Source organism: Erythrolamprus reginae, chromosome 4, assembly GCF_031021105.1.
Source record: "Erythrolamprus reginae isolate rEryReg1 chromosome 4, rEryReg1.hap1, whole genome shotgun sequence".
NCBI classification, from domain to species: domain Eukaryota; kingdom Metazoa; phylum Chordata; class Lepidosauria; order Squamata; family Dipsadidae; genus Erythrolamprus; species Erythrolamprus reginae.
This window is the reverse complement of record NC_091953.1, coordinates 58876806-58902838: the sequence shown is the minus strand read 5'-3', so window position 1 is coordinate 58902838 and position 26033 is coordinate 58876806. Positions and strand designations below refer to the sequence as shown.

Below are 26033 nucleotides of genomic sequence, written 5' to 3'. Positions count from 1 at the left end.
TAAATCGTTCAGGTAGTATAGCATTCTTTACCCTCATCAAAATGATACCCCTTATAAACTTAGCGTTCACAAAGAATACATATACGAAGAATACAAAGTTTGTTATTGCTGCTATTTTTACGCTTTCCGCTTCCTAGTTTTCAGGTGTTGCTTTCTTTGACACAAACTGTTTTGCCCTGGGATCATAATTAGTTTGGTAATTTCTCACAGTAACTACTAAAGTTGTTTTTGGATAAATAATCTTGGTTTGTAATATAGTTTACAGAATCCCAGTTTTTATATGTCTGTACAACATGTTTCGTTCCTATAGGTTCAAGCAAGTCATCCTGTTGAAGTGAATAACCTCTACTACCAGAATGCTTACCAGACAATGCCTTATGGTTCATCTTATGGCATGCCTTATACATATGCTGCATATGGATCAGAGACAAAGTCTCAAAAAACAGATAACATAATACCTTTCAAAACCCCCAGTAATGAGATGGCTCCTGTTACTATTGATTTGGTAAAGAAACAGCTTAAAGACAGGTAGGGCGGATCAACTTATTAAAATGTAAGACCTGTCCTCTAGGTTTCAGTCTGGGGGGCAGATCAGAATTTCATCAACGGAAGCCCACAGACTGGATCCTGCATTGCAAAACGTAAGAAAAACTGTTCAGGAGGCTATTTGCATTTCTTTTCTGGAAATTAAGCTTGAACCATTGTGAAGACTGGTTCATCTTCTGTTCTTGGAAAAATAATTTTGTAACTTAAAAAAATGAAAAAAAAACACCCAATGATGTTTTCAATTTGCTATATAATCTTTATATAAGAATTTAAGCAATTCAAACTAAATTAAAAAGTTTTAAATATTTTAATTGGAAACTCAAAATATGTATAGTACACTAAATATTTGCTCATGTTTATGAAAAGTGAACAAAATTAGTAAAAAAAATGATAAATGAAAGGTTAGCTATTTGTAAACTTGATGTTAACCTCCAAGAAATTGCCTCTCATGATTTTTGTGTGCTTCTCTGATTTCTACTGAGACCATCAGGAATTAAGGGTCCTTACTATGCCAAAGTGATACTTCTGTAGGTAAGACACTGTATGAGAAAGTAATAGCAGAAATAGCCAAAAATATTTCTGTCTTTATTTAAATCAAGTATTTTATCTAAGTGGTTCAACAATAAATCACTGTACGTCAAAATTACTGGGTTGTGTCCATCATAACTGAGATTAGATGACAGCAAGGTAGTAATTTTGAAAGATATTTGCTGAATGGAGATAGAAATAACAATTATGTATTGAGTATATAGCTTTCAGGTTAGTCGCCATTTTAAAGGAACACAAATGTCTTGAATGTCTATGGAGATTCTCAGTCATCCCGGTCATGGTTGCCCCAAAGGTTCTTTTTCAAAAGGCAACTGAACTCCCCCCCCCTTTTTTTTTCTTGAAGACATTTTGCTTCTCATCCAAGAAGCTGTTGCCTTTTGAAAAAGCACCTTTGGACAAAAGACTTAAAATAGCAGATATGTGGTATTCTAGAGTTGTCCTTGTCAGAAAGCTCTCCCACAATTAATTAATCTCTTGTGGGGTCTTGTTTTATTTATTTAATAAAACAATAATAATAAAAGTTAATTTAAAAAATGCAAGATAAATTATAAAAAAATTAATCTTGAAGATCCTACAAGATTCTTCATATAAATTGTGATTCTAGCAACTGACATGACAAGTAAAAAAACCAACTTTGTCATAGAAATAAGGAATAAGGAGCTTTGTCTCCTGAAAGCAACATTGTCATTCTTAGGATTGTTTCTTGCTGTACAAACCCCTCTTCCCATGTGCATATACTGTAACGTATACTGTGCTTTTGGATATAAACATGTTTGTTCTTGACCTTTAGGTTGGAGTCATTGAAAGAATTTCACAAAACGAATCAGCAACACCACGAGAGGCATCAGCAAAACCGTGATGATTCTACCAAGACAATTGAAAGATTAGAAGGGTCTTCTGGGGGTATTGGTGAACGGTATAAATTTCTGCAAGAAATGCGAGGGTATGTCCAAGACTTGCTTGAGTGTTTCAGTGAAAAGGTAAGAATGCAAAATTATATCCCATCTTTTTCAGTAACGAAGTTTACTCTGTGCTCAAACATGTTGTCTTATACATGCCAGTGAAAGCACATGTTTGAAGATTTGGCTTTAAAGGTGGTAAAAAAAGCATAGTAAGTTAACTTTTGGAATAGTTCTTGAAACAAGATAAACTTTTGATACCAGCTTTATAATTCTTAGAAGATACCTTCTTCCAGAAAATCATTGTGATTCACAATTATGCTCCAATACTTTTTAAATTACATTTTACAGTTTTTGAGGCATTACAAGGTAATTGCAGGAAAACATTGGATCCAAATGAAGGTTTATGCACCAATTATTTACAATTAGAATTAGTTAAGAACATTGAAACCAGACCAACTTCAGTTTCATGCCAATTTCACGTTGGATTCCAAGGAGTTATAAATTGTAAAATATGCAGTTATTCTATACCTCTTGTTCTGAAGCCTGACGCTTTGTGTCAAATACCATTCAACACTTCCAAAACTTGATTTCTCTCAGTTTAGTATTTATCTATACTGTTTAATTGATATTGTGGTTGCTGAAGGATGCCTATTTATCAAGTTCACAACTATTTGCGCACTGTGTAAGTCCTATATCATTCACTTCTACACAAATGATAGGTTTGCACTGTAAGCTTAAAGCTTTTTAAAAAAACAAAAACTAAACTAAATTATTTTTAAATAGGTCTTGCTCTGAAGATAATTGGAGCCTAATTAAAACTTTAAGCTGTCTGTACAGAGCCCTACCTAATACAATGTGCGCTATAAAGTGTATAATATATAATACACTGCTCAAAAAAATAAAGGGAACACTTAACACAATATAACTCCAAGTAAATCAAACTTCTTTGAAACCAAACTGTCCACTTGGGAAGCCACACTGATTGACTATCAATTTCACGTGCTGTTGTCAGCACATTCAACTTTGCACAGAACAAAGTATTCAGTGAGAATATTTCATTCATTCAGATCTAGGATGTATTGTTTGAGGGTTCCCTTTATTTTTTTGAGCAGTATATATATTATAGATACACACAGAGAGATATACACACAGAGAGACATACAGACATTCATGTGATGGAATAAATAATTATACAGGTAGTCCTTTACTTACAAATGGTCAAAGTTATGGAGGACACTCCCCCCCCCCCCCAAGCTAGTTATTACTCGGTCCCAAAGTTATGGCCACTGAAGTATCCCCACAGTTGTTCACCTTTATAACCAATCACAGGGATACTGTAGTGCTCTCCTGTCTTACCTCCCCTCCATCTCCCACACTGGGTGCCACAGACGTTGGACCTGCTTCACACCCAACGGGGCTTCACAGTCTTGTTCACCTTTCAAAGGATTCCCGGTTTAGGGAAAGAGGACAGGCTGCTCTGTCGCTGAAACACTGCAGAGCTCATGTTAGGGAAGCATAGAAAGTGGCTCTGTTACTGGGCCATGCAATGCAATCCTGGCAGCAGACATCATTTTCTGAGCAGCTACATTGAATTGTGGCTGCTCAGAAAATGGCCACTTCCGGGATTGATGAACTAGCAATGGAATGGCCTGCCCTTCTTCCCTATCCTGAGACCCAAAGATCTTCAAAAGTTAAATATATGATGGGTAACATAAGGAGAAGGAGGGTGTGAGGCTTGGGGGGGGGGAGTAAGTCCAAGTCACTGGGTGCCTCAGGATGGGGGAAGCCTTAAGGGCCTGAGATAGGGCTAGGGACACTAGGTGTCCCAAGGTCTCCTTGTGGCCTCTGAGGCACCCCATAGCCTGCTTAACAACCCACACATTTGATTTAATAATTGCATTAGAGAGAGCAGGGATCGGGTTGTAAATGAGGCAATCACATTCATTTAATACCTGTCATGACATCAGTTTGTAATGAGCAGGTTCCATTACAGTCATGAATCAAGGACTAGCTACTAATCTCATCTTTTTTTATTATACACAAAGTATAATATATATTATACATTAGTATATATTGTTTCAGTTCTTTTCTGCTAGTACAAAGTGGAAAACAGTTTTCATCTTTATATGTCAAATCTAATTCTTTGATTTTCTTTTTATAAATTACTTCACATATTTTCACAATTCCCTACTGGGAATGCTTGCACTACTAAATACTTGTGCAATTGCTAGGTACATGTAACTGCTACTGGAAGATTTCTTTATACCTAGTTTTAAATTGAGTATTATTTACTGTAATTTGATTATGTGTTACTGCAGCATAATTTTTATACTGCTAAATATAAATATTTCTTATTTCAATAATACACAGTCAAAATGAGTAAGAATTTTAATTTTTTATCTCTGTGTATTAAATCTATTTTTTCCCTGTTGAAATTTAATATCTTGGTTATGTGCATGGACAGTTCAGTCTAATGTTTGTACTTGGGATGTATATCAATGAAATATTTAAATCACAACAGGCTTAACAAGGACATTGGAGAGTAAAATCCACTATAACAAAATTAAAAAGTTTTTTCGATTCCATGGCTTTGACACAACTTGCAAACCATTTTATCTTTAGTCCAAAAATAGAAGAACCCACCCCCCCAAAAAAAATCCCTGCCCCATCATTTCTCTTTTCTAATTTCCATTCTGAACCTCACATGTCTTGCTGTTAGAAAACAGCTTGCAAACCTTTGGAGAAGACTTGGGAGTTTGAGAAAGAAAGGAGACATGAAAAATAAATGAATATGTAATGTAATTTATAAGATTGGTTTAGAAAGTAAAACCATTCATAAAACGAGCCAAAATAAAAACGAAGAAAATTTGAACAGGCAGATCTGGGGGTTTTTTTCCTTACCAGCTACTCAGTATACATTGATGTTTATGTTTGAACATATATATGATTATGGTCAGTGATGGGCTACCAAAATTGTTTACTACCACACCGTGGGCGTGGCTTATGTATTTTGTTTCAACATCTTTCAGTGCAAATTGGGTGCTCTGGGGTGGAGCTCCAAATTTTGCTACCGGAACTGCGTCCCTGACTGTTCCTGTAGGAGCCCATCACTGATTATGGTATATTATAAACACAATCAGCAGGAGAATCAACAGGATTATCTTATTTTGCCCTCATAGCTATTCCCATCCAGATTTATATTAAGTTTACAATGATTAATCTGTAGATTATGGATTTTCAAATAATTCTTTTGCCGTAATTTAACTTTCCAGATCTTTCCAGAAAATCAGAAAGAAGGCCATGTGCATGCATAGCTAAACTAACTTCTATAGGAGCATCTGCTAAACAAACTTACTGTAGTAATCAGTAGAATTTATATTGGTCCTGAAAAATATGTATGATTTAGACTGTTTCAGTGATACCATACTTAGATAAATTCTTTATACATCACAACACTGATGTATATTATGGATTGTGAGCTGAATGTAGGACAGCGTTTTCTCACAAAAAGAATTTCAGTAGGTGAAACAATTGTGGGATATCCATCAGTTGTGCTACTCTCTTTTTTGTGCCCTCTTCACATGTTTCTTTCATTTTCTTCTTACTTGCATTGACAAAATTCAAATTGAGAGGCAAGGGGGAAAAAACTTAAATTATTTTTGAATTTATGTCTTATTCACACCAAATCAGCAAACATAATGTTTGTGAAAATATAAAGTATATCCACATGATTTGGATTTGATAACTGTTTTAGCAGATCATATTTCTGTTCCTAATGGCAGCGTAGATAAGAATAGACTACTAATACAAAAATAGTATTACAGCAACAATTAAATCCTGTTTTGGTAGATACTTTTTGATCGATTGTAATTGTAAGTGCTCTTTCGACGTTTTGCGCTTACTCAAGTTCTGGTTTCTTAAAAATATTTTCACTGGTTCACAATATATATAAAAAATGTTCACTAATGAAAAAAAGTTTCTTGTCAGAGTAAGAAATTTCCTTGTTTTCAAATTCATATTTTACCCATTTTCTTTGGGTAAAAAGTTGTGTTTGTTACATTTTTGTATGTGTTAATAGCTTAACTAGCTTTCTGAATCCTACTGTCAAACTCCATATTATAATATAAACTGTTCTTAATATATTAGTTAACATTTTTGTAACCATTTGAAAACATTGGTTGGGTTAAATTGGTAGAAGAGGAGAAAAAGGACAGATTCAAGTAACAAAAAATGGGGTTATACAATTTTAAATGTAGCTGTCTGAAAACTGGAGAGAGTATTGTTTCCCTATAAAAGCTTACAAAAATAAATTTTAATTTTAAAAAAACTTAAGAATCTAATATTTTTTCCTATATATTCCTTTTATTTTTAAGTTCTATTATTGAAACTTCATTTCAATATTAGGACCTTTTTTTGTCATACCAGTAGTAACTTACATAGGAATATCTGTTTCTAAATAAATTCCACTAAAATAAATTACTTACAAATAAGTATGTTCAAATCCAGATATTAGATTATAATCATGTCAACTTTAAGTAAACTCTTCCCTGCTCAGCCTGAAAACTGCTGATAAACATCCATGCATTTTTTTATTTTTATTTGGGACACTAGAGATGTGATTTGATTTTTCTTTCTCCCGGGAATTCTTTTTTGTTTCCCAGTGTCATCTATAATCTTTAAGATATCATGTTCATCTCCCATTCGAGTCATAACTAGACCCATTCCTGCTTAGCCTTTTGAAGATCAGCTATGACAAGTTATGTTTCATGGGATGGTGTTTTGTGAGAGAAGACCAGGGAAGTGACAGATTGACACATCCTATTGCTCAATTTGAGATAGTGAACGCTGGTAGAAGACATTTCAGAGTATTTGGAAATCCCAAAAGGCTTGTATAATGGTTTATTTGTTTTTAAATCACGAAAAATCTTCTAAGAGACTTGCATTTTATTGTGGTTTGCAATCTACTTAGTCATCTAAAAATAATCTATCCATTTTTATATTAAGAAGCTTTGGAAACAGCATTTTTTTCTTTCTTTCAGACTATTCCAAATTAACCATTGTTCCAATGTGCCAGATATTGAGGGCAAGATAATGAAAATGTGTGGTAGCTTTATAACATTTTTGTATTTTTTTGTACAGGCTTAATAGTTTGTTTCTAGTTAGGGAGCTTTAGCTTTGTTCTTCACTATTAAATATTCAGTAATTAAAAATTAATAGTAAACTGAAAGTGCAGCAGTACACTTTGGAATAGTGTGGCATCCCATACAATTAAACACTTGAAAATATGTTTATTACGAAGTATTATATTTTTACAGGTGCTCCTGATTAACGAACTTGAAACAGCAATGCACCAGCTGTACAAACAGCGCGCCTCCCGCCTTGTCCAAAGACGACAAGATGATATTAAAGATGAATCTTCGGAGTTTTCAAGCCATTCAAGTCAGTCCATCTTGAAGGTTTTTATTATTCATTAAACAACCTTGTTTACATAGTTCAGTTATAATATAAAGTGAAATTTCAAAGTATGTCTTGGTTTAAATCTGATAAAAGAAAATCAGATTAAAGAAATCTAACTCATACTTTTAAAGTACTTTTCCTAAACTTTTTTGCCATGGCTAAAAATAGGAAAAATCGTTTACAAGTTAGTAATTTATGTGACAATATACCATCTTACTCATCCCCAAAAAGTATTTCACAGAAAGTTATCTGAACCTGAAAATGCTTAAGGCTATTCTGCTAGCAGTTTACGTTTCAGTAATACTGGTTTAAAATAAACACAAAAGGTAGTTTGTCATATCTTCCTATTTTAAAACATTAGCGCTAACCTGTTTTGTTTTAAATAAATTCATATTACACAATTTTGCTTGGACTACTTTATAAAATAAATGCTGCAAATTTTCCATTAAAAATGAAGATAACCGCTCCTATGAAATCTCATGCTTTCATTGGTAGAAGCTGGTTAAACTATTTTCATCCAAGAAACCTCCACATTTCAGACATTTTATTGCTTTCACACGTGGCAAACATCAGATACTAAGTTGTATTCTATTTCAATACTAATTGCCTTAACTTCATCTGAAAATATATTAATTCCTGTTGCGCATTAAAGTTATTCAGCAGGATATGGAAAGATTATTCTTTATGAAAACGCTGAACTCTTTAAAAAATAGAAACAAAGACTTAAAATATTCTGTTTACCATTTAGAAGTTCTAAATGGTGTGGTAAAACATTTAAAACTTTGCTGATAATATTGAAGAAAGTCCCAATATTTTTAGCATCCATCCAAAAATGAAATTCGCTTGATACGATTTTTTCTATAAAAGAATGAGTAAGAAGTAGTATAATCAAACTTAATAGATGTATGCATGTATGTTGACATTTGTTAAGCATCTATGAAACTGCAACACGCACACACACAAACACAATATTTCTTTTCCTTACAAAAGGTGCAGTCCTAATTTCAGTGTTTGTACTCTTACAGATAAAGCACTGATGGCACCAAACCTTGATTCTTTCGGGCGAGATAGAAGCCTCTACCAAGAACATGTAAAAAGACGGACTGCAGAAAGGGAAGCTAGAAGGTAGTAAAGCATTATGTGGGGTTTAAAGGGTTATTCTTATAGTCTCCTAATATCTGGAGAATGATACATTGTCCTTGATCATTGGCCAACTCCTATCAGCGCCAGACACAGCATATGTTTTAAAAGATAGGAAGGGCTGCAGATTCTTTTCCATTATAGTATACCATCCATATTGGTATGTAACTTTTCCAAATGATAATTGTCTTTAAAAAGAGTATTTTTTTTCCTTTTGAATTTGCAAAATGGAGATAAATGCACAATCAGAAATATATGTCAGTAGCCTTTTAGTTGTATTGTTTGGATCATGCACAGCGTAGTATTGAAGTAGTTGCTAGGGATGGAAAATTACAGGTTAGTACTGTATATGAACAGTCTCACACTAAAATAAAAGGGGGAAATAATAAAATATTCAAGGTTTCTCATTGCTTAACAAGAACACATATTTTTGTGAACCTTTGATTGATATCCCAGAGCCATTCTTCAGAATACTAGAATAAAAAAATAGTCAAAATGTATTTTTAATTAAATTTCCCTTATGAATAGCTTTAAAAATCTGATGTGGTGGCTACAAAGGCTATGGCTGAATGTTGTATATTCCATTTCACTTTATGATGGATGGGTTAAATATAGTTCTGATTCAAATGAAAAAGGGTAATGCATATTTGCCCTTATAATATTATGCATTCTTTGTTGCTGGGATGTTACTTCAATTCAGCAACCATTCATTTATTCTTTGTGACAGAGCTCGTCGTAGACTTGCCAGAGAGCAATCTGGGAAAATGGCTGATCATCTTGAGGGTCTTTCTAGTGATGATGAAGAAACCTCAACAGATACAACAAACTTCAACATGGAACGAGGTTAGATTATTCATCTTAATGATAGAAATAGTAATTTTTGAAACACAGTGTTTGTAGACAACTTGAGCAGATTAATGGCATGGTTTAATATAAGGTCTGAAGGGGAAAAAATAAATTCTAGTTTACTATTATTATTTTAGCTTTGGGTTGAGGTAATAGTTTCCTTAACTTGCTGAAATATAGGATAGTGTAGGATATGCTTTTATTATCTCATAAGTGACCATTGTAGGGAGCTATAAGTACTCATTCCTCTTGGCAGTAGCAAAAACCAGACTTACTGAAAAGTACGTTCCTTCTCTTCATGCTCTTAATTAAATTCATCCATACAAAATAAATCACAAGATCTGTTCACAAATTTAAGCAAGCAGGTTAAATATGTGTTTAAAACAAGCAGGGGGGGGGAGACACCCCATAATATAATTAAATATATAGAAAAGCTAGAATAAAGCATTCAAATTGTTAACAATCTTTTGTTACATTTTCCTAACTTGTTTGGTAATGAGGGTTAGTTCAATTTATAGAGCTGACTGTGTGGGCAACTTCCAGTTAAAACATAGATAAATGCCAAAACAAAAGCAACCATGCAAACATTGCAAAATAAAAACATGGAATGCTTCATGAATTTCATATATTAGATTACAAAAATATTCTGCAATAAACCAGAAAAACAGATGAACTTTTAAAAATAATTTTAAAAAATTTCTATCCTAGATCGCATTTTGAAGGAGTCTGGCAAAGTTTTTGAGGATGTATTAGAAAACTTTTCATCCATTGACTATATCAAATCACAATTTGAAGCCTGGCATTCTAAGTATTTGTCTTCATATAAGGATGCATATATTGGCCTTTGCTTACCCAAGCTGTTAAATCCTTTAATAAGACTTCAGTTACTTATCTGGAATCCTTTGGAGGTAAGAGCAAGTTAAGAGTATATTTAGTCTGTTTAACAAGGTTAAATGTTAATTAATTATTATTATTATTTATTAGATTTGTATGCCGCCCCTCTCCGAAGACTCGGGGCGGCTCAATATCATAGTCATATGAAATTATTCTTAATTGACAAGTTGTTTCTCTTGAGCATAGATTGGATTTATAGTGTACATTTCCACTTTAATGCTGATGTGCCATTTTTAATGCATTTTAATAGTTTACTTGATAAATGTCAAAATGGTAGGTGTAACATCTTGACAGCTTCATCAGTGTACTTTGAAAATATTTATAGTACTGTAGTTAGGGAAATGTATATCAGGACAAGATTGGTAAGCTTCTGTTGTTTCTGATTTAGGTACATTAACAAAATAGTTCAGGGGTGTGCGTGAAAGACCTCTGGCCTTCCATACAATGCTAAATTACAACATCAGTAGCTCAGACAGGCAAGCCAGTGATGAGAAATGTAAGATTGTGGTGACATAAAAAACACAAATGTCATATTTCTATGAACAAGTAATAGAATTTACCAATAGAATTTGATATGATGATGTTCAAGACATCCTGAGAAGTGAAGGCCACAGCCAAACAATTTACATTGGTGAATGTGTGGGGATGTTTATACGTCTCAACTTAAACACACTTGATACATAAAGCATTTATTTTTTTAATAGGACAAATGTCAAGATTTTGAAAGTATGCTGTGGTTTGAATCCTTGCTATTTTATGGATGTGAAGAATTTGATCAGGAGAAAGATGATGCTGATGTTTCACTATTGCCTACAATTGTTGAAAAAGTGGTTTTACCAAAATTAACAGGTACTTTGTATTAATAAAATATTTTTTTTCATTTTTCAAAGTACAATTTAATTGAAGTTTGAGAAGTTCTATTTTTTTCCTTCTTTGTTAGTGCTGGCTGAAAATGTATGGGACCCCTTTTCTACAACCCAGACATCCAGGATGATTGCTATTACCCAAAAACTAGTTAATGGATACCCTACAGTAGTACATGCAGAAAACAAAAATACACAGGTGACAAAAAAAATTGCTTAACTTTTTTTGGATTCATGAGGTTTTATACATTGCTTCAATTACTAGTATTGAATTATAATTTTCATGATGCTTCTGTATCTTCAAAGACCTAAATTCAGATAGGATATGTTGTTGCTTCACATATGAGTAATTTGTTAAAAAAATAGAAAAGATAAACTTAATGGTTTGAATCTAATATCCATGCAAAGAAAATATATTGTGAAAACACAAATAGATACTGAAAATAATTCAGGTTCTTGTGCACACCCACACATGAAAACTGTCTGGGTGATTTGGGCCAGTCCCTCTTAATAAAACCTGCACAGAGGGTGTTTGTTGGGAAACTAGAAAGAGAAAGTTCTGTGAAAAGTGAGATATAATTTCCCCCCCAGATTTGAATGAGTTGTATCCAAATATACAAGCTTTTTGCTGTAGTCGTTAAGGGATTCACATGGTCATTAAATGAATCTGTTTTCCCTTGTTGACTTTGCTTCTTGGAAGCCTCTTAGCACAGTCCCAAATGGAAATTGCATGACCCTGGAACACTGCAACTTTTTAAAATATGTGCCAGTTGCCAAGTAACCAAATTTTAATCGTGACTGTGGGAACAATGAGACAGTTGTATGTGTGAGGACTTATAATAAGTCACTTTTCAGCACTGTTGTAACTTGGAAGAGTTGTTAAACAAATGGTCATATGCTGAGGATTATTTGTAGTAAGAATTAATGCCAGTCTTAGATGAGATCTTTACTAATTACTAGTAACTTGTTGCTGAAAGAATTTCCATGAACAATCTTAATGGAAAATACTGTTAAAACCAAGTACTGTAGTTTCTTAATTTGCATAGCTTGGAGCTAATGTGGAGAAGAATGCTTGGTCTAGTTTGGACTAAAATGTATTATAAAAATACTGTTTTAACGTAATTTATATTAACTTTCAGACATTACTCAAAGCCCTCTTACTTAGAATGAGGCGAACGCTAGATGATGATGTATTTATGCCACTTTATCCGAAAAGGTAAAATTTCTAGTTTGTTTATTTTATTTGAGAATTATTTACATTTGTAATAATGTAACATGTTGGCAATTCTTCTATGCTTATTGTAACATCTGTTGTATTTCAGTGTTTTAGAGAACAAGAACTCTGGTCCTTACTTGTTTTTCCAGCGCCAGTTTTGGTCTTCAGTTAAGGTAAACTAACAAAGAAATAAAACTACAGTGATCCCTCGAGTTTCGCGATCTCGATGTTCGCTAAACGCTATATCGCGAGTTTTCAACCCGGAAGTAAACTCCACCATCTGCGCATGCGTGCCCTTCCACGCATGCGTAGATGGTGGAGTTTCCCTGCCGGGCAGAGGCTTCCCTGGGTCTTCCCCCTCTTGCCCCGGTAAGGCGCGAGCAACGGCGTGGGCGGGTGGGCGGCACACGCGCGGGGAAACCCCAGGGCCGCTTCTCAGCTGAGAAGCGGCCCCAGCAACAGCGCGGGGGGTGGGCAGCACGCGCGCGCGCGGAGGAAACCCCAGGGCCGCTTCTCAGCTGAGAAGCGGCCCCAGCAACAGCGCGGGGGGCGGGCAGCACGCGCGCGCGGAGGAAACCCCAGGGCCGCTTCTCAGCTGAGAAGCAGCCCCAGCAACAGCGCGGGGGGCGGGCAGCACGCGCGCGCGCGGGGGAAACCCCAGGGCCGCTTCTCAGCTGAGAAGCGGCCCCAGCAACAGCGCGGGGGGCGGGCAGCACGTGCGCGCGCGGGGGAAACCCCAGGGCCGCTTCTCAGCTGAGAAGCGGCCCCAGCAACAGCGCGGGGGGCGGGCAGCACGCGCGCGCGCGGGGGAAACCCCAGGGCCGCTTCTCAGCTGAGAAGCGGCCCCAGCAACAGCGCAGGGGGCGGGCGGCACGCGCGCGGACAAGCAGCAGCAGCGAGGCGGCGGGGAAACCCAATCTTCGGCTCCTCGCTGCTGCTGTGGAAATAAAAACACCATCTGCGCATGCGCAGATGGTGTTTTTACTTCCGCACCGCTACTTCGCGACAAATCGATCATCGCGAGGGGTCCTGGAACGGAACCCTCGCGATGATCGAGGGACCACTGTAATCCAACTCATATTCTCCCAAATAGATGGATTGATTCGCTTGGTTTTGGAGTGAAGTGCATAGGAACCCCAATACCTTTGAGATCTTATATTGCTATAAAATTTAGCGAATCTTTAATGTGAATTGTACCAAAAGGGTGTGATTCTGTAACACTATGCATATTACCTAAGCTTTCTGAATTGCATTTTCCCATCAAAGTGAAAAGAGCAATGCATCAATGTGACATAGAATTTGAGAATATTGTACAGGCAAAGAAGATGGATTTGGAAATGAAATTTATATCTGAAACATCAAAAATTAAATATAAAAATATTCACATTCAAAACATACCAAATATAACCAAAAAGTAACAGTGAGTCACTTTTACAAAGTAGAAGATATTTGTAACTACTAGTACATAATGAATTTCCTATTTATCAAGTACAGAACTTTATACAATTTTTAACCTTTTAATTGTGGAAATCAGCTAGCAATTAGCTTAATAGGAATAAATTATTATTTAACCAGCCTACGTAATTTTATAACTGACCAAATTTATTACTATGTTTTGATAGTAGTAATTGATAAATTTCACATTTATAGCTGACCATTTTGGTGGTTGCTGGAAGAATTTTTTAAAAATAGAACATAGTCAATTAAATTGTGGCACATTACTCTCCTTTTATACAGTAAGCATCTCTGAGAACATTCTGATTTTGGCTGTTTACTTTTAAAAATATTTCATTTAAAATGTTTCTGTTAACCTCAAATAATAGTAGCAAATATTGATGCAGCACTATTGATTTGCTATTTATGTTATATTTTTCTATTTCTATAGCTATTGGGAAACTTTCTTCAATGGTATGGAATATTTTCCAACAAAACATTACAAGAATTATCAATAGATGGTTTGCTAAATAGATACATTCTTATGGCTTTCCAGAATTCTGAGTATGGGGATGATAGCATTAAGAAAGCTCAGAACGTAAGTAAATATGTTTTAAATTTCACTTCATTTTTTAAAAAAATCCTTTTTTAGTCTATTGCTCATATATTCAGAGGCAATGTGTTATAATAGCTATATTGCTGTAAAATTTCAGTGGTTCAATTTTGCAGTGCTGAAGTAGGGTGTTACATACGTATGGCCTACAGTTAAATGGTCAGTTTTTCTTACATGGAAATCCACTTACAATTAATGTTTTTCTTCCTGTTCCCTATATATGAAAGATTTAATTAAATAATGAGAGGTGAACACTGAAATTGATGAAAAATCTCAGTTTAAAATAAGTTGGCAGATACTGCTGCAGACAAATATCGAACATCATAGTTAGGCATATATTAAAATCTTGCCTTGTGTACTGTACAAACAACTAGATATTTTGAGTTTATAGTACTATACAGGTGGTTCTGTACTTTTAATTTTATTTTAAAATAATCTTTTTTCTAGGTAATTAACTGCTTCCCTAAACAATGGTTCACTAATCTTAAAGGAAATAAGACAGTATCTCATCTAGAAAATCTCTGTAGATATCTTGTTCACCTTGCTGATACAATATACCGAAATAGCATTGGAAGCTCTGATGTAGAGAAAAGAAATTCAAGGTACTCTACTTTAATGTTTGTTGATTGGAGTCATTCTATATTAGCAACAAGAGTATTTAAAATGTTTGTGTCAGAAGCATCTCAATTAAAATAAGGCATACTGTATGACATAAAATATAAAATGCAGTGATACCTCTAAAGAACTTAATTCGTTCTGTGACCAGGTTCTTAAGTTAGAAACGTTTTTAAGTAGAAGCAATTTTTCCCATAGGAATCAATGTAAAAGCAAATAATGTGTGCAAACCCATTAGGAAAGAAATAAAAACTCGGAATTTGGGTGGGAGGAGGAGGGGGACAGTCGCTGCCGAAGGAAGAAGGTGAGGTGAGGGGATTCAAAAAAATCCAAAATTTTAAGGCTTTTTTTTTTAAAAAAAGAGGGACTCTAAGGCAGCAAGGAGGGGCATGTGTCTCCAATACACGCGGCACGAGGCTGCCTCTCATACATTGCCTCCCATACACTGGCTGCTGCTGCTGCTGCTATCTGCTGCCTCTTCCTTCCCATGCTGAAGGGCTCCCCTCTCGCTCGCTCGCTTTGTAGCCAGCGTCTTTCTTTCGCTGTGGTGACTCCTCAGCTGCGCAGAGCAAAGGGAGCATTTCTTTTCTCTGGGCGTTGGCAGAAGTTTATTCCCTGTCCAAGTGCCCAGAGAAGGGAAAATGCTACATTCGCTCTGGACTGCCAAAGCCTTCTTAAGTGCCACCAAAAGGCTCCCCTGGCAGCCCAGATGGCCGGGATTAAAGGGGGAATGGCAGGAAACTGGCCGGGCCTTTGTGCCACTCTCAAATTTCCTGGGAATTTTTTCCAGGCTTGGGTTATTAAGTAGAAAATGGTTCTTAAGTAGAGGCAAAAAAAATCTTGAACACCCGGTTCTTATCTAGAAAAGTTCTTAAGTAGAGGCCTTCTTGAGTAGAGGTACCACTGTACAAGATTAAAATATGTACAAATTAACCAGAAATTGCCTATAAACTAGCATTGAAAATTATATTCTGTAATGCTGCCATGAGGTTCTCAAGTGTACACTGTTAGGAGCACAAAGGGCAGGTGTTGTTTAATTAAACATTACAAATGTTTACTTACATTGAAGCAAATGAAACTATTTCAATATTGGTTGGAAGTTCTATAATTTGCAGCTGCTAACTCAAGGTTTACTCATCCTTCCATCCTTCCGAGGTGGGTAAAATGAGGATTGTGGGGGCAATATGCTGGCTCTGTTAAAAAGTGCTATTGCTAACATGTTGTAAGCCGCCCTGAGTCTAAGGAGAAGGCGGCATAAAAATCAAATAAATAAATAAATAAATAAATAAATAGCTAGCTAGCTAGCAGCAACTACTTTGGTCAAATAGGCATAGTTCCAGGCTCTTACTCCATCCAGACAAAGGTGCAGGATTTTAAGAACATCTTAGAATCAGTGCACCATTCAGTCAGTGGAGAGAAAGCTGGGCATCATAACATTTTTATTCAAACTTAAAATTCCAGTACTTACTTCTTAGGACTTTATTTATATATAAACATTGTAGACCTAAGGACTGAAGAATAGTCTTTTTAGGATCATTGTGCCACATTCAACCGCAATAACACAAGAACACGCAACAGATTCAAACTTAATACGAACCGCGCCAAACTTGACTGTAAAAAATATGATTTCAACAATCGAGTTATCGAAGCATGGAACTCATTACCTGACTCAATTGTGTCAACCCCTAACCCCCAACACTTCTCCCTTAGACTCTCCACGATTGACCTCTCCAGGTTCCTAAGAGACCAGTAAGGGGCGTACATAAGTGCACTGGAATGCCTTTCATCCCCTGTCCAATTGTCTTTCCTTTCTTTCACCTATCTTATATATTCTCTTCCTTTCATATATCCTCTCCTCTAAGTTCACTTTCACCCTCTTATATTATCACATGTCTATCTTTCTTCCTATGTATTTGTGTATTGGACAAAAGAATAAATAAATAAATAAAATACAGGCAAATGCAGCATCTCCAAGTCCTACTTCCTAGAAATACTTCCTTGGCATAACCAGTGTTACTGAATCTTGTAGCTACTAGCAACATAGGCAGTAGGGATGTACATCTTCTATTGTCAAGTGGTCCAAAATGGTCAAAGAAAATAAATAAAATCCTCACGAATCATATAAATATGTATTATTCTTGGATCACCAATTCTTTTGTAAATTTTTCCAAGTCTACTTCAATTTACATTCTGAATTTGTTATACTTATCTTTTATCATTATACATTTTGTTGTTCAATATATACCCAAATATTTAATCTTTTTTACTATCTGGATACCCAATTTCTCTTCCACTTTACTTTTTGGTTTTTCTGTCATATTTTTGACTATCATTTTCCTTTTTTCTTTATTAATTTTTAACGCTGCCACTTCTCCATATTGTTCTATTTGTCTTAATATTTGAGAGCCAATCTCTATTGGATCTTCCATTGTAAATACCAAATCATCTTTAAAAGCTTGTAATTTATATTCTTGTTTTCTGATTTTCATTCCTCTTATTGCTGTATATTCTATTATTTTTCTATTTAATATTTCCAATATTAAAAAAAATTGTAGTGGAGATAGAGGGCACCCCTGTCTAGTACCGTTCTTTATCTTAATTCTCTCTGTCACTTCACCATTTATCATTATTTTTATCAGTTGCTTATTATATATTGATTTTACCATATTCAAAAAGTTTTCTCCGAAATTCATTGTTTCTAATTGTAATGTCAAATATGCCCATGTTACACCAACACTCCGCAGTCTGCATTGGTTGCCGATCAGTTTCCGGTCACAATTCAAAGTGTTGGTTATGACCTATAAAGCCCTTCATGGCACCGGACCAGATTACCTCAGGGACCGCCTTCTGCTGCACGAATCCCAGCGACCAGTTAGGTCCCACAGAGTGGATCTTCTCCGGGTCCCGTCAACTAAGCAATGTCGCCTGGCGGGACCCAGGGGAAGAGCCTTCTCTGTGGTGGCCCCGGCCCTCTGGAACCAACTCCCCCCAGAGATTAGAACTGCCCCCACCCTCCTTGCCTTTCGTAAACAACTTAAAACCCACCTCTGCTGCCAGGCATGGGGGAATTGAGATCCTCTTTCCCCCTAGGCTTTACAATTCTATGCATGGTATGTATGTATGTATGTTTGGTTTTTATATTAATTGATTTTTAATCATCAATACCAAATTACTATTGTACACTGTTTTATTGTCGCTGTTAGCCACCCCGAGTCTCTGGAGAGGGGCGGCATACAAATCCAATAAATAAATAAATAAATAAATAAATAAATAAATGTCATAGATTTCCAATTAGCATTGTCAAAAACCTTCTATGCATCTAGAAATAATAACCCTAGTTTCAAAGTGTACTTCATAATATTCCAATGTATTTAAAACAATTCTCATATTATCTCTTTTAGATAGGAAGCCATTTTGGTCTGAATGAATAAATTTATTCAGTAGTCTCTTCAACCATCTTGCCATAATTGAAGCAATTGTTTTATAATCTAGATTCAGTAAAGAAATTGGTTTATAATTTTTTATTTGTTGTAAGTCAGAGTCTTCTTTAGGTATAAGAGTTAAATATGCTCTGTCTATGTATCTGTGATTTTGGCCTTCAGTAACAAATCATTAAGTACTTCTTACATAAAAAATAGAGAATATAAAATATAAAATACAAAATACAAAAAAAATCTATCAAGAAAAAAAACCCAATCACAACCTTCAGATTCTTGTTACCTCAATCAGTAAATGTGATAACAAAGCCCAAAAGTAGGAAAAGGTATATACAAAAAGAAAGAAGAAAAAAACAATCTAGAAAAAAAACTTATCAAAGAAAGAAATAAGAATAAAAAATAATACAGTCTCTTATTTGAAAATTTAATAGCACAAATTTTAAAAAGAGGGATTTACTTCCCCAGAAAAGGGAGAAAAATAATAACTCCCCAACCAAATTTCACCATTCTTATCTCTTCAACAATAAAAAGAGAAGTATCCCCCCAAAAATGATATGAGAACTATGTATCTCAAATTTCTATTTTAAAGTCTCTTCACTATTATTCCTAACAAGAACAAAACCTTCAGCCATCTATTATGACTATCTGATGCTGTCCAAGATCATGTTATTCTCATTCTTTGTCCATTAGATGGCAGTATTGTGCTCCAAAACTGAGTACATTTACCGTACTTTCAGTTTTAACTTTTAATATAATAAATTTTAAAGGAAAAAGATATAGAATGTAAAAATCTAAAAATGCCAATCTAGCTTTCCTGATTTTTTTCTAATTCCTCATTTAAAAGTCTTTTCAGGTTTTTAATTTTCCAGTCTCTAATCGTCCGCCACGGTTATTTGTGTGACGCTCTAGTCATTTTTCCACTCTGTTTCACTTTGCTCCAAACTTTTTTTCCAATTTCTTCCTTAAAGGAGAGCCACTTTAAAAATAGGGTTCTTGTTTACAAGACCAAACAAAAATATCTCACCCAAATGTTTCACTTGCTGTTCCTCACTTCTTCAGATTGGTTGCCCCAGCTTTTGGCAGCTTATACTGTCTGTCTGCCATAGCACCTGGTCTAGGGCTTTTTACTGGCGTTTTAGGGAAATTGCAGTTTCTCTATCCATGCTAGCCCATGCCCCGGTTCTTGACTGTTCCTCCAGGACAGCTCTGGTTCACAAGGGCCCCCAACGACGGGGGCGATTCAGCTTTTATTTTAGAGCCTCAAAATTTATTCTGAGCTCTGACCCCACCCCCAGTCCTTGATCACCAATTCTTACCAGACTCAGTACATACAATATAACATCATGTAGTAAAACCAAAGTATAAAACATTCCAATATAATAAAGCATTCAGAAAAATCATAGTAGTAGTATCAATAAATAACTTTTATTGTTTTTACATTATTATACTCTTAACTCATGGCAACAATCCCAAAGCCCTTCAGAAAGATTTGATTTTCACCAACTTCTGAAAACTGTTACCAGGTAAACCAGCCCAGTTTACATGTGAAAATTGTTACAGAGTATTGATGCCATGAAGAAGGGGCAGTGCTTTCTAGCTTCAGTCCTGTCAACTGATAAAATTATGGCACCACTAATAGTTTTGATGGGAGGGCTACCCTGACAGTTAACTCAAGATACAGTAGGTGGCCTCTATATATGAACACCAAGCAATATAGGAATTTATGAGACAACCACTTTTACTTTGAATTGCATCCAAAAAGCTACTGATAATATAGAGCTTTGCAAGATGGGTATAATGTGATCGTAGTGCTATGCGGCAGTCAACAAACTAAATGCTTATTTTTGACCAAGTAAGATTTATGGGTAGACTTCAAACCAATTTCATGCAGAACATAAAAAAGACAGTGTCAAAGGCATTCTCTATTTGATGGGCTGTGGTACTGCTGATGCATCACCTGTTAGTAGAGCTGTGTTCTTTTTCTGGAGCAAACAATTAAGCATGTTTAAAATGCTAAACCTTTTGGAACAAATTGTTGTTGGAAGGATAATACTGAATCTTTTCTGAACTCTGCACTTCATGGTCTTTGTAGCAATGAGACTTTGTGAGCATCTTAAGTATTGTTACATGATTTATTTGGTATACTTGTATTGCATATTTGCCAAATACTATAGATATAGCTGTACTTTGCATGTTTTTTTAACAATCTGATTTTTTGTTCTTTCTCTTTGTAGGGAACATATAAAACAGATAATAAAACTTCTATCAAGTATTCGAGCACTGGACCATGCTTTTACAGTAGCAAATGATCATAATGTGAAAGAGTTAAAGAACTTAAGTGATGGAAAATAAAATTGTGACAATTAATTCTATAATATAAAATCATTCCTGAATTGTAATTTTGTACATATGTAAAGTTTTCTTAAACTGTAAAAGATTGTTTTTAAGACAAAGTGCATTCTTAATTAAATACATCGTATGTAATAGTGTTGATGAAAAGTGAAAGCCAAGATTTTTCACATGCATTTTGTTTACAAAAACTTTTATATCCCATGATGGCCATCTATTCAATTAATTTCAGAGTAGGAAAGAAATTCTGTATGATAACATGATTAGATGATTTCAGATATTTATACCTCCATAGTTACGTGTTTGAATGACACTTTTTGAAGTAACTTTTTGTTGGCTGGAATTGGTCACAACTACATAGTGTGTATGGCCTTGTGAGAGTAAACAAGCTTTCCAAATAATACTTCATTGTTAAAAATGCACACATTGATCATAGAGTAATATTCTTTAAATTTAAAGAGAAAAAAAAACCCTGCAGTCAGTTTCAGTTACCCAATAAATTACATTTCAGGTGAAATTATTTGTGCTGTGTAAGTTAGATTCTTATTTTAGGAGCAACACTCCTAAATTGCATTGTTTTTTCTAATTATTTGAAATGCATTTTGGAATGCGTTTTCTCATAACATATGGTAATTTAAAATCTCACTATGTCTATAGGATTTTATATCCTGTGATCATTCACTGAAGATTAACCGTTCGGTTGTCATGGCTTGCTGCTAAGTTTAGTTTGAATTGAAAAGAATGCTATCATTGTAGAAGCCTTCTTGATCCTAGCTTGATATGTAGTCCTTTGTACCTGAAAAAAGAAATGGACTACGAAACCATCGTACTTTATCATGGTCTTGTCGTGTGATGGAAAGAAAATATTAAATGTACAGTTTGCATTTTGGACACTAAATAATTTCTTGCCATGATTTTTTCAATCATATCCCCAAATTGTGTCAAGCCTTCAGACTTACATAGTAACATCAAGAAATTGCAATTAATATCACTATATTGGCGGCAGACATCAGTAGAATTCAATGTGGGCAATTTGCAATTATTTTCTTCTCTTTTTCAGAGAGAAAAGGTAAGGAAGAAGTCTGTTTCCATACTTTTATATGAATAAATAGAATTAATATTCCTGGGAGTCTGAAAATACAATCTATATTGATAAATTCTTGGCATTATTTATGGTGGATTATCATATCTTTTTACTAAGCTAGAATATTGAATGGGAAGGACAACTTTAGCAATTAATTTTCTTTGCAATGCCCACAATGTCTCCAACGTTATTCAGCAGAAGAGTTTTCCCACTGGCAGGAAAACATTAGGGCCGATATACAATATTTCTATTATACAGTGCAATAAGAAGTCATCTGAATACACATCTATCTTATTAAGCAGTTATATAACCAAATTCTCTTATGATTTTAAAAAAGGAAGAAACAGGATACATTCTTATGTAAAACTGATTACAATAATATTTACTAAATTTTTACTAAAATTACTTTTAACAATTTACAAGCTAAGACTAACATTGAAATTTTGGAGTAAATGATACAAAGAATTTATTAAGGTACATCTGAAAAGATGTAATCCAAAGACTTAGCCACCTATGAAGCTACAATGAGATTTGTCATGAGGGAAAATAGCAATTAAGAATAATGCTGATTCATTTTATGCCTGCTTGCAGAGAGTTAAAAATTCTTATCATTCATTCACATAATATCCCATATTTTCCCACATATCCAAAGTCAGGATTTGTGGAAATCATATATAAGGAAACCTTTTCTAAAATTTAGAGATATTAGGGGTTTTTTTGATAAATGACAAAATTAAATTATTTTATACATCCCTTAAGATAAATTACAATTATTTGGCCATCCTTTTTTAGGAGCTTGCTCTGCGATATATTTTGATGCCATTTTATTTTATTTTTAAAAATCACAATTTTTTTAGTAGCATGGATTGCTTTTTCTGAAAAATATAAGCATTATCTAGGGCCTTTATAAATTTCAAAATACTATTATTTTGAAATACAGTTTGAGAGTAATTATCCTAATTTTTTGTCAAATAGGTAATGAAATTTTTCAGTTGAAAGATTAACAAAACATTCTTTAAAACAAGTTATTCTAAAATTTCAATAACTTATTTGCTCAAATATGCATATATGTGAATGTTCCTCTGATCCTAGCTGAAATATTTCTGACAGTCTCAAAATGGGTGAGCAGTGTGGTCAGGCAGTAGGAAAAGCAAGTAGGATGCTTGGCTGCATAGCTAGAGGTATAACAAGCAGGAAGAGGGAGATTATGATCCCGCTATATAGAATGCTGGTGAGACCACATTTGGAATACTGTGTTCAGTTCTCGAGACCTCACCTACAAAAAGATATTGACAAAATTGAACGGGTCCAAAGACGGGCTACAAGAATGGTGGAAGGTCTTAAGCATAAAACGTATCAGGAAAGACTTAATGAACTCAATCTGTATAGTCTGGAGGACAGAAGGAAAAGGGGGGACATGATCGAAACATTTAAATATATTAAAGGGTTAAATAAGGTCCAGGAGGGAAGTGTTTTTAATAGGAAAGTGAACACAAGAACAAGGGGACACAATCTGAGGTTAGTTGGGGGAAAGATCAAAAGCAACATGAGAAAATATTATTTTACTGAAAGAGTAGTGGATCCGTGGAACAAACTTCCCGCAGACGTGGTAGATAAATCCACAGTAACTGAATTTAAACATGCCTGGGATAAACATATCCATTGTAAGATAAAATACAGAAAATAGTATAAGGGCAGACTAGATGGACCATGAGGTCTTTTTCTGCCGTCAGACTTCTATGTTTCTATGAAATGAGTAGATGTATAAATAATTCAGTCACCAAAACACAGAATTGAAACTTTTCAAATGTTCCTTTGTCAATGCAATATGTGTATTTTTGAATTATTTAAAATGTAGCAATATATATATATTTCAGCCTCTTTACTAATAAGAGATTAGCACAATTTCTGTTTCATTCAATATGGCTTCTACTTCAATTCTGTAAAAAAAACAGTAGTTTATCAGATTGTCAATTCACTGTTTCTTAAAGATTGTAACAATAATAGCAATATAATAATAATATACAGTTAAAAACTACTACCAGTAAGTAGTTTTTAAGTAAATGCCCTAGTCGTGCCCTGATAAAAATATTTTAAGACACATAACTTTGTGGATACATAGTGCAGAGTGCTAGAAAAACAAGTTGATGAAACTCAGTCTGCTTTTGAAGGTTATTATTCGGCTTTTTAAGAAATAATGTATTGAGAAATATTCAAACAGGAAAGCAATGGTAGCAATATTAATTACCAAGAAATGTATGTAAAATACAAAAAATACTGCTACAGTACAATACTGATTCTTTAAAAATAGCATTATGCTTGACTGTCACAGAACTAACAAAGCTGAATATTCAAGGGGGAAAATATTCTTGTCCTAATGTCTTGTCAATTACCAAACATTTTAAAGTAAAAGCCAAAACAAGTTTTAGAATAACAGAATCATGTTTTGGATAGAGGTATTCACAATTCAAAATATGTTACATACAAGAAATGTAGCATTTTTTTAAAAAATAACTTCCTTGGATATTTGGAATGATAAATTAGGATACAGTCCCTTGTCTACTTGCCTCCCACTGAAATGTCTTAAAACGTGCTTAAATTACCATCCCATTGACCGTAGATTTAGTCTGCTGAAGTTATACTATAAACTAGTCAATGTCTAAAGCACAAGTTCATTGATAATATGGCTTGCTTAAATTTTTTCCAAGTATTTCTGCGGTCTTTAAAAAAAGCCACACAAATAGGTAAACTTTTTTATCTTACCATTCAAAATTACAAATGAGGCAATATCCTACAATGAAGGCACATTTGAAAACCGAAGTTGGTTTAACTGTATAGGGAGAATTTGCGATACAAAACTAACTGATCAGAGGAACCCTGGTGCTATGTGAACTTTCTTTCTTTCTTGCGAATCTTTCATTACCCAAACTAGCTAAAATCAGAGCTACACAGCTGGCAAAAAAATAGAATAGAATAGAATTTTTATTGGCCAAGTGATTGGACACACAAGGAATTTGTCTTGGTGCATATGCTCTCAACGTACATAAAATAAAATATACATTTGTCAAGAATCATGTGGTACAACACATAATGATTGTCATAGGGGTCAAATAAGCAATGAAGAAGCAATATTAATAAAAATCTTAGGATATAAGCAACAAGTTACAGTCATACAGTCAACATGGGAGGAAATGGGTGAAAGGAATGATGAGAAAAACTAGTAGAATAGAAGTGCAGATTTAGTAGAAAGTCTGACTGTTGAGGGAATTATTTGTTTAGTAGAGTGATGGCGTTTGGAAAAAAACTGTTCTTGTGTCTAGTTGTCTTGGTGTGCAGTGCTCTGTAGCAACGTTTTGAGGGAAGGAGTTGAAACAATTTGTGTCCAGGATGTGAGGGGTCAGTAAATATTTTCCCCGCCCTCTTTTTGACTTGTGCAGTATACAGGTCCTCAATGGAAGGCAGGTTGGCAGCAATTGTTTTTTCTGCAGTTCTGATTATCCTCTGAAGTCTGTGTAGGTCCTGTTGGGTTGCAGCACCAAACCAGACAGTTATAGAGCTGCAGATGACAGACTCAATGATTCCTCTGTAGAGGAATGTTATAATATAATGTATAATGATACAGCTCATGATCACAAAATAGCCTAAGAAACTGGGCAAAAACCAAAATCGCTCATGATCACACACTGACATCTCAGATTGAAAAAAATACCTGCACACCAACCTCAGAACAGTTGGAACAGACTCACAGCATACAGACTGGCCACAACTATCATGAATACTGTCAATCCTAGAGACATGCTGGGAAAAGGGGGGAAAAAAACAAAATGCAAAGCAAACTCCTTAAACTCAATAGATTAGCATTGATTATGTTACCTATTTTGGGTAATGAAACCTATGAAAGAAAGAAAGCTCGGAGAGGACCAAGGACCCCTCATGTCAACCCTAAATGGCAAATATTCTTTTATTGGTACTAACCAATCAGTTTGGGTTTTTTTAATGGTTTTGGTTGCCAGAGCAGAGACGAGTCACTTCACATGTAAGATGAGTTGTAAGTAATATGCATGAACTTGCGCTCAGAAATGGACGGG

General features: G+C 34.8%; 1 protein-coding gene across 2 annotated transcripts in view; it reads left to right on the top strand.

The window, feature by feature from the left end:
* Window positions 1–21759, top strand: part of PAXBP1 (PAX3 and PAX7 binding protein 1) — a 40525-nt gene extending 18766 nt beyond the window's left edge. For both annotated transcript variants that reach the window (XM_070750342.1, XM_070750343.1), the window contains 13 exons: window positions 311–528; window positions 1886–2075; window positions 7313–7436; window positions 8480–8579; window positions 9322–9437; window positions 10149–10348; window positions 11039–11183; window positions 11275–11396; window positions 12337–12413; window positions 12520–12586; window positions 14299–14445; window positions 14908–15062; window positions 20747–21759. In XM_070750342.1, coding sequence (XP_070606443.1) covers window positions 311–528; window positions 1886–2075; window positions 7313–7436; window positions 8480–8579; window positions 9322–9437; window positions 10149–10348; window positions 11039–11183; window positions 11275–11396; window positions 12337–12413; window positions 12520–12586; window positions 14299–14445; window positions 14908–15062; window positions 20747–20864 — 1779 coding nt within the window. In that variant the 3' untranslated portion in view covers window positions 20865–21759. The remainder of the gene's footprint in view (window positions 1–310; window positions 529–1885; window positions 2076–7312; window positions 7437–8479; window positions 8580–9321; window positions 9438–10148; window positions 10349–11038; window positions 11184–11274; window positions 11397–12336; window positions 12414–12519; window positions 12587–14298; window positions 14446–14907; window positions 15063–20746) is intronic.
* Window positions 21760–26033: the final 4274 nt, after the last annotated feature.